The 10183-nt window shown below is 33.5% G+C and overlaps 1 protein-coding gene across 1 annotated transcript; it reads left to right on the top strand.

Moving 5' to 3' along the window:
- The first annotated feature begins 6657 nt into the window (after nt 1-6657).
- LOC109011419 (trihelix transcription factor GT-2-like) lies at nt 6658-9862 on the top strand. The gene is made up of 2 exons (XM_018992630.2): nt 6658-7144; nt 7951-9862. The coding sequence occupies exons 1-2, from the start codon at nt 6858-6860 to the stop codon at nt 9524-9526; spliced, it is 1863 nt and encodes a 620-aa protein (XP_018848175.1). The 5' UTR covers nt 6658-6857; the 3' UTR covers nt 9527-9862.
- The last annotated feature ends 321 nt before the right edge of the window (nt 9863-10183 follow it).

Below are 10183 nucleotides of genomic sequence, written 5' to 3'. Positions count from 1 at the left end.
ATAGATCTCATTTTTTTTTTTTGAAAAAAATATTTAAAACTTGCATAATTTAAGACTATATCTAGCATTACTCTTTTTAGCATGATCAAGATAATCCTGTTTGTTTTCTGCAGCTACATAGCACGGTTCATTATCCTGGTAAGTGTCACTACCCTAGCATTTAAGGACACTATTATTACTACTAGAAAATAATTTCTGAATTGATGACCAGGTACTTACAAAATAACTTGAGCAGTTGGGTTTTAGGGTAGCATTAGTTTCCATAATTGAAGTAGGATTAGAGTCTTGTCCACGTGGGCCTTTTGGAAGATAGCACACAAGGTGTATTAACAGAGCACACTTTCAAAACTTTAATGGCAAAAGCTTATCCTGTTATCCATTTTAAGAGTCTTAACATCAGAGATCAAGTGGACAGAAGTAAAAATGGGAAAAAACAAAAAAAAAAAAAAGAAAGAAAGAGAAAAGCAGAGAAGTGGACGTGAGAGGAACGTGGTTTTTTGTTACTACTCTCTCACTTTCTTCCCCCATTGTAAGTTGTTGTTTGTGGCACATGGGGGCCTCCCCACCCTCCTTTGTTCATTGCGGTCTTTTTTTTTTAATGCTTTCTTTTTGCCCCCACATCATGAGGGGTCGTCCTCTTCACATTAACCGACCGTTTTAAATATAAGAAGAAAAAAAAAAAAAAAAATTCTATTTGTAAGTATATGCTTATTGATATACGAAATATAATACTGTTGAAATAGAAGTCTGTTACATCAGATACTGTAAGAGCATTGGTATTGATTTCATCAAAAGTCTAGTCAAATGTAAAATATAATGAATTTCATCAAAAGAGAGCTGCATTAGATTAGCCAAAGAGATAAATGTTAAACTTTGAGTTACAGTAAATTTATAGGTTTCTTCAAATTTGAAAAGCTACTATTCACTCATCAAATCTATTTTTTATTCACTTTTAATCTCCAATGATTCTTTTTATTCACGTTTAATCTCTAACTATCTTGTAATAATAATGTATGAATTAAATTAAATTATTAATTAACATATGATTAGTGTAATTATAAAATATGAAAATAAAATAAAATAAAATATTATTATTAAAAAAAAAATATTATATTATTATTATGAGGAATTCAATAATTAATTTAATATAAAATTATAGATAAAAAAGTTTTAAATAGTGTGTTTCCACACCAACTTATAAAATAGTTACTTAAATTATCTCTCGGGATCGTTTACGTCTTTACCACGTGTGACATCGTTTTGTGGCCGCACATGCTTCCATGTTCCAATGATGTACTACTTAAGTGGCATTTTGCCATGATAGGCAAACTCTAAGAGGCTTTAAAAATAAATATTATTACTAGCAAAATCTATGCACGTGGTTATGATTGCTTGCAATTCACTCCCAAATTAATATATATATTGTTGTAATTTACTCCAAGATATAAGCTTTATGTTATACGTACGGTTGAAGGATTCTTGCAAGAAAAATAAATAAATAAATAAATAAATATGGATTAAATCAGCAAGTATGGAAGGTTCTATCTACCCTAAGTGTAGAAAACAAGGAAGGAATTGTTAGAGAAAATTAATCCTTGTGATGTCTATATATTATCTTCCATTTATCATGTGTTTGAGAAATTGGATATATATATATATATATATATATATATATATGCCTCAAAACTCTCTCTCTTGGGCTTCCACTCTTTTTGCCACTAATTAGCTTGAATCTCATTTGAAGTAGTTTAAACTCAAATGGAATCCATTTGTGAAGATATAAAATTATCTTCGATCGAATACTCTCCATTTCACTTGAAATTGATACTATTTATCGAAAAGTCGTATTTTTCGTTGCGAAATATAAGGAAGAAAAGTGTAACAAGTAGGAAAAGCGACAAATCGCATGATGTTATGTGGGAGCATGGGAGTATTTTGTAACATTAGTTAAGCTTTTGTTGATGGGTCACATTCAAGTGCTTACCATATGGATAGAAAATTACAAAAATATAAAAAAAAAATAAAAAATGAAAAACAAAAATCAATTTTAGGGGAGAAGGGAATCAAATTTGGTGGGCTGCTTAGCTGGTGACAGATAAATGCAGGCCGGGTTAATCCACATGGTAGACAAGATGGAAGTGTACATTCACATCACATGCCCACCCATGTGAAAATAAAACCTTTTTTTGTCTACACATGCAAACTTTTTTCATATGGACCTGTAAAATAAAAAAAATAAAAAAGGTAGTCATGAGCTAGCCACCTCCACATCCTTGTTACATATTTATTAAATGTGTGCATGATATCATGTATTTTCTCTTTTCCATCCACCAAATATTTCTTTTTTTTTTTTTTTTAATTTTTTAAAAAAGTTATATTTTTTATAACATATTCTATTTGGGTCCATTCATTTTGGATTGAATATCAATATGGCATGCAGTGTATAGGCAAATGGCACTCTTGTGCTGATGCAAAGTTGACTGTTTGGCTCACATTATGAGTAGATAAGATTCCAGTTTTATGGAAGTACAAAGGGACCAGTAGTTTTCTATAATTATATATAATAAAAATAAATAAATAAGTAAATCAACCCAATATTTATAGACCCAATATACTCATGTTAAGGTAAAAATGTTTTTACTTTCTCTTTTAATTGTTATAAATTTCACAATAAATAATATATTTATATAACGTATTTATATGCGTTATATAGAGTAATATTATATAGAGTCTTAGAATGTTCGTACTTTTTTGAGACATAGTGGACCTCACCATTAAAAAGTAGATTTCTTCACGTGAGTTTAAGATTTATTCACTTTTTTCAAAGGGAGTGCATACGCGAAACTTATACACCTGAGACTGTACAAATCATTTCGATCCCTTTAATAAAACTCTTTTTTGTTCCATTTTTAAAGTTTGGAGAGTTTCACTTAATTCGTACTTATAACACAAAGAAAGAGTGTGGACAGGTTTTTTTTTTTTTTTTGTTTCCTTGGCTTGGAGACGAAATTAGAGAGACAGGAGCTTATTATAGGTAGGGTTTGATAGAAAAAACCATTGACATTAATTACCATTGTATTTCAAACAACAAAGACTTTGATGATCACTCCATTAATTAGTACTACTGTCAAGGAATCCATCACTGTTGCATGCAGCAATAGCTAGTTTTCTTGGTGGGCCTCCAAACTTTCTGCAGATATTATATATGATTTCCCTTCTAATTAATCTCTATATATATATATATATGATACATCAAAGGGGTCCCCATTTTGTTGTCAACTTGTTGTATATATCTCATCTTTTTATGAAATTCTCAAAGCTACCAATATATACAAAGCTACCATCCGACTACTTTGTATAATGATATCATATGCCAGCCTGCTCCAGAGAGAGAGAGAGAGAGAGAGAGAGAGAGAGATTTACAGCAGCAGTAGCTGTTAGGCTGTAAATTCCAAGTAGTGGGAGATAGTGGGAAAAGCATCTGTTCCAGCAATAGTTAGAGAAGTTCTACAAGCATCTCTCTCTCTACTGATCTTCTGCATGTGTATGTATATATGCGTGTATATAGATATAGAAAAATGCTATTTTGGCTTCCAAAAGGATTGTTTATTTTGATCGCTAGTGTAAAAATATATATTTTTTTAAAAAAATAATATTTATAATTTTAGAATGCGCAAATCATGTCGCATATTCGATCTTTTAAAAAAAAATAAATATAAGATTTACATAAAAAAATTAAATTTTTAATAATAAATTTTACTACTTAAAAAAAAAAATACGACGTTTGTGTAATGTATAATTACGTAAATCTAACATTACTTTTTTTTTAACATTAAAAAAGAAAATTACACTAAAGTCAAAATTAACTATCAGTACTTTCGGGACAAAGTAGCAGCTATATATTTTATATATTATGTGTGTGTATCCAGCTATTTAGATGTTCTGACAGCCAAGCAACCCGACATCAAACTAAACTAGCCCTAGCTAACTAGTAAATCTAATGTTTTGTAACACAAGCAATATACATGCATAAGCAAACAAAATAAAATAAAATAAAATAAAATAAAATAAAATAAAAAATAAAGTAAAATAAAAAAGTTTTTTAGAAAAGGAGAAAAAAAAAAAAACAATAAAGTTATCATGACAGTGCGTGCCCACTTTTGTTATTTACATGATGTATACTCTTACCTTCGATCCCTTTCTTTCAAAGATTGTAGGCGGAGAGCTACCCACATGATTATTATTAACATTTTAAAAAGCACTTATATAAGGAACATTTAATAATAATTAAAAAATCTCTTAAAATTAAATTTATAAATTTATATTATTTGATATATTACGTTAGATTGTAAATATATTTTTATTATTAAATAAATTTAACGTATTATATAAAATTATATCAATTTATAAATTTATTTTTATGAAATCTTTTCGTAACTTTAACACTTATCTACGTAGTAAATTTCAGATAATTTAGTAGATATAATATACATATATATATATATATATATATATATATTAGAAAATTATGGACATATATTTTACCAATGGGGTTAGGTATTTCAGTTGACCAAACTACCCCTATGACAGGGTTCTCATGGTTTAAATAGCATAGTACTTTGGCACATGATTTTTTTTTTTTTTAAATCTTTGATGATTTGTGCATTAAATGGCTTATTGATTGGATGGGTCCTACAATCCCTTGCATTATTATCATTATTATTGTTATTAATATTATTAATGTTATTATGTGTTGGGCATTAATCAGGCCACTTGGTTTTGGACTCCCAATAATTGAGTTTCTGAAATTGATTGAACAAATTAACCCCGATCTGTTCTTTTTCTCTTCTCACCCCAAAACATATATATAAATATATATATATGTATATATATATCCCTCCTTTTCCCCCTTTTATTTTTTCTCTCTTCTCAACCATTTCCAACACCCACTAAAACCGTGCATGGGGTTGGCCTTTTGATCTGTTAATCCCTTTATAATTTATTGAAATGAAAAGTCCACGACATTTAAAGAGCATTTGAAACTTCATATTCTATTTTCAGATCAGTTCACATTGAGTATATATGTTGAAAATTATGTATGGAAAAGATGACTTTGGCTAGCTTATATATATATATATATATATATATATATATATATATATATATATATATATCCACTAGTATTCATTTTTCAAACAAAATGTACTTGAGGTAAGCGAAGATTAAAGAAGATGAGAGTTGTTACAGTTTTGAGTGGGGGACTGCGTGTGTAATCTCATTGATGATTGTGATAAAAGAGAAAAAAAATCATTTTAAAAATAATATTATTGTAATTTTAATTTTTTTTTTAAATATAGCTGTATGGGCTTGTATGAGCCGTTCATGTTTGGAGACTGTATATAGACTAACTCTATCAAAATATAAGATCAAGATCATGCATTAGAAGATTATATTTCAACGTACAACCTTATGATCAATACATGAGGTTGTGTCATGATCTTCAAATTGTTCAAGGCCAAGTATTTGAGATACAATTTGATTAAAAATACAATTAAATTATCAAAATCTACCATATGTAATTATATTGGTCCCTCCCAAATAATCTTTTATTTTTATCTTTTAATAGATACTAATTATAAGATCAGCTGAATTAATCAAGGCCATCGATCGAAACTTTGATACCATTTATTAGGGTAGGTTTGCAATCCAACAGAATTGGCCACCATTTACTTCTATTCATAAATACCTTTCCTAATAACATGACCTACATCTAACCCGTTACATTCAACAGTGGATCCCACTATCTAAATTTTTCTTTTATAACCTAAAGTTTTTATTTTTTTTAATTTGAAATGTCAAAAACTACCATGGTCTCTATCAATGTAGGACCCAATTACGCCACATATGGAGTACCACAGTCCAACCCAACAAGTCTTAAAAATTATTAATAAAACCCAATTATTTATTATTTATTTTTCATAAAATCCAAAATCTAGGGGCGTTTTGGGTATTAAAAGCCTATGAACTAAACAGACAAACCCAGATCACAAAGGGAGGATGATCTAATAAAATATCATCTTAAAATTAGCTTTAATGATTAAAGGTCAATGACTCAATGGTGTCGTCCATGTTAGGGTTTGTTCGGTAATTTCAAAGATCAAACACCCCTTCTTCACAAAAAAGCAAAGCTGATGATATATATCCACCAAAAAATAAATGAAAATAAATATTATAAATAAAAGAAATAAAAAGCTGACCTACATTAGCCGGCTTTTAACTAAATTTAGCTGTACAGACCGACCAAAAAAGTAATAAATAAATAAATAAATAAATAAATAAAATCTAATTTATTATCATTATCTCAAAATTTTCTGCAGAACTTATTTTTATCCTTTTCTGTAACATAAATTATTTTATGTATCTTTCTGTGCCAGTTTTATTAATTATTACTGATAGAGAAATAAAGAAACCCAGCTCAGCTGGTGATCTCCATCCCTTATCCCACTGTTCTTTTTTATTTTTATTTTCCTCCACACATACCCAGAAAGGGAAATTACTAAAATATATATATATATAAATAAATTAAAGATTCCATAGCTGAAAAGAAAAGAAGAGATATATTATATACATGATGACCAGAAAATAAAAACAACTTCTTGAGATTGACAAGCTGATCCCCCACCATAATAAATTAATAGATTCACCATACAACCCATCTTCATAAAACCCTGAATTCACCTTCTTCTTCTGTTTGATATTTTTATTTTTATTTTTCTTTCTTTCTTCCGGTCAGCTATAGTACTGTAATTGTAATTGCTGGGGGGGAGAGAGAGAGAGAGAGAGAAGAGAGTACTCCTATGCTAGGGGACTCGGGAAGCAGCGTGTTGGGGAGCTCCGGTACTGATGCGGTGGCAGAGCACATGGCAGCCGCCGTGCCAGCTCATGACAGCGCCGAGGTTGGTGGCGTTGGATCAAACTCCGGTGAAGAAGATAAAGGTTATAAAGGCGATGAGGGTGACCGCAGTTACGGCGGAAATCGGTGGCCTCGACAGGAAACTTTGGCACTCTTGAAGATACGGTCCGACATGGACGTGGCGTTCAAGGATGCAAGTGTTAAGGGTCCATTGTGGGAAGATGTTTCCAGGTGATTGATATGTATATATATATATATATATATATATACATATATTCTTCAATTTTGCCTTCTCATATTTTAGCTAGTTTTTGGTGAATTTCCATAAGAATCTGACCTGCTTGGGTTCGAGATCTACGGTGTTTGTTTTTGTTTTCGATCTACTTCTTTGTTTCGAGCTAGTTTGTTTCGGTAGTTCACAGTTTGTACGCTTGCGAGCAGTTCACATTTTTCTCGCTATCTGAATTTAAGGGCCGGCTAGTACTCCTACTGTTGCAGAGTAAATTTATTTTCTTTTGTTTTCCTTTGCTGCATAGTTTCTCAGTTCATTTCGTGGGAACTCAGCATCCACAAAGAAAATTCTGAGTAATAGAATTTAGAATTTAGTTCTTTTGATCTGACATCCCAAACACTGAATAAAAATTATAAAAATTCGATCTCTGAACATGAATGAATGTTTCTCCCTTCTATCTCACTTCTTCACTCTCATTCAATTTCAGTTCTTGAAGAATAGAAACTGCAACAAAATATCATATATGTTCATGTGATCTCAACTTGGGCTATATATATATATATACACACACACACATATAACCTCCAGTACTGCTACTTTTATAGAGTACTGCTGCTAGCTAGCTGATCAAATTAATGACAACTCATTTCTTGCTTTCATTATGACATAATTATTATTGTCTAGTTATCATAATTTTCTCGTTTCTATATGTGGCAATGCTTTCATAAACGAAAAGGGGAGATTTCGTTTCCCTTTTTTTTTTTTTTGGTTGGGTTTCGTTTTATGGACCTGTTTTTAATGTCAGGAAGCTAGCAGAGCTTGGTTATCATCGAAGCGCCAAGAAATGCAAGGAGAAGTTCGAGAACGTGTACAAATACCACAAGAGAACCAAAGAAGGCCGCACGGGGAAATCTGATGGAAAGACTTATCGTTTTTTTGATCAATTGGAAGCACTCGAAAATCATCCTGCTTCAAATATTCAATCGTCCACACCGGTAAAGCCTCAGCAGAATATTGTTCCGGCAACGGTGGCATCGACGGAGACGTCCGTAGCCATGCGACCATTGGCGCCGAACCCTCCAATTAGACTTCCTCAGGTCACTGTTACATCAGTGTCACATAGTACTATGAATATGTCTCAAGGCATTAATGTCGCACCAGCCGTAAACCTTACGATTCCTTCGTTTCCACTCACAAACCCTACAATTCTCCCACCGCCACCGCCACCGACAACGACAAATCCTTCTCACACAGCAACCATTCCATCCTCTTTTCCGAATCTTTCTACCGATCTTCTTTCCAATTCCACATCTTCCTCAACTTCCTCGGACGAAGAACTTCAAGTCATGAGGCGCAAGAGAAAGAGGAAATGGAAGGACTTCTTCGAGAGGCTAATGAAAGAGGTGATACAAAAGCAAGAGGAGCTGCAAAGGAAGTTCTTGGAAGCCATAGAGAAGCGCGAACATGAACGCATGATTCGCGAAGAAGCTTGGAGAATGCAAGAAATGTCTAGAATCAATAGAGAACGAGAAATATTAGCCCAGGAAAGATCGATAGCGGCGGCAAAGGACGCTGCAGTGATGACATTCTTGCAAAAGATATCCGAACAGCAAAGCCCAGGTCAAGCATTTCAATACGACCTGCCGCAACCGCACCCAGCAGTACAAACAGCACCACCTCCGGCGCCACAACCGGCATTAGTAGTAGCAGTAACACAGCCAGCACCAGTATCGGCCCCAGCAACAGTACTTCCACACACAGTGACTGGTTTTGAAATCCAGAAGTTCGATAATGGGGAGAACTGCACACCGACAAGCTCTTCGAGATGGCCGAAAGTCGAGGTACAAGCCTTGATCAAGCTACGGACCAATCTTGATGCGAAGTATCAAGACAATGGGCCAAAAGGGCCTTTGTGGGAGGAGATCTCGGCCGCTATGAGAAAGATTGGATACAACAGAAGCGCGAAGAGATGCAAAGAGAAGTGGGAGAACATCAACAAATACTTCAAGAAGGTCAAGGAGAGCAACAAGAAAAGGCCCGAGGATTCAAAAACTTGTCCGTACTTTCACCAGCTAGATGCTCTATACAGAGAGAGGAACAAGTTCGAAAACCCATCACCAACTCAAGTACTAAAGCCCGGAAACACTAATATGGTGCCATTGATGGTAAGGCCGGAGCAGCAATGGCCGCCTCAGCAGGAACACCCATCGGACGACGCGGCAATGGATGATGTCGAAAGCGAGCCGATGGATCAAAATCAAGAGGAGGACGATAAGGAAGGAGACGAGGAGGAGGAAGATGAAGATGAAGATGAAGATGGGGGTGGTAATTTTGAGATTGTGGCAAGCAAACGGCCTGCTTCAATGGGTGCAGCTGAGTAAGGCTTAGCCTCAGAGAAGAAAAGCTCGAGGAAATGTGTGTCGGGTCGATCTGGACATGTTTCGGTCCCGCGGGGAAGCGGCCCGGGTACCGGCGGTGGTGAATTTATTGGAGAATGAGGAATTACTTTGAAAATATACGGCAAAAACACATGGGGGAAGGGGGGGGTTACTATGGCATATAGTCGGTGGGATTATATGTTTAATTATAATTTCTATAGATTTTTTAATTTTTTGGGTTAAATAATAATTAAGTTGATCATAAGAGAAAGAGAGAGAGGTTCATCATCAGATTCCACAGGAATAAAGATAATTAAAAAGAGGAGACTTCAGTGATAATGTATTTTTGTTATGTTTCATGCATGCATGGTGGTGTAAATGTGAGAAATGGTTAGTAGTTTGTGTTTTTCTTTTTAAGATTTATATTGACTTATAATTTCATACATAATTTCACAAAAATAAAAAATAAAAAAGCACAGATCTAGAGATCAGAGTCACAGGGAGGCATCGATATGATGGTTTTGCAGAGAAAATGCAGAAACAGTTTAGGATGGGGCTCTGATATATAGAGTGCAAAAGCTTAAAATGGGGGGACGCCATGCCTGCCCTTTGCAACAGAGACCTTTCCACAAAATGCCAACATCACATGGTGTCATGAGC

The sequence above is a fragment of the Juglans regia genome, chromosome 6, assembly GCF_001411555.2.
Source record: "Juglans regia cultivar Chandler chromosome 6, Walnut 2.0, whole genome shotgun sequence".
NCBI lineage: Eukaryota > Viridiplantae > Streptophyta > Magnoliopsida > Fagales > Juglandaceae > Juglans > Juglans regia.
The sequence above is the reverse complement of the archived record's forward strand: the minus strand, read 5'-3'. Positions and strand labels throughout refer to the sequence as shown.

Bases quoted from the DNA above. Each gene is read 5' to 3' on its own strand.
- LOC109011419 (XM_018992630.2), top strand. From the start codon at position 6,858: ATGCTAGGGGACTCGGGAAGCAGCGTGTTGGGGAGCTCCGGTACTGAT. The intron at 7,145-7,950 runs GTGATTGATATG...TTTTAATGTCAG, and splicing joins TTGTGGGAAGATGTTTCCAG to GAAGCTAGCAGAGCTTGGTT.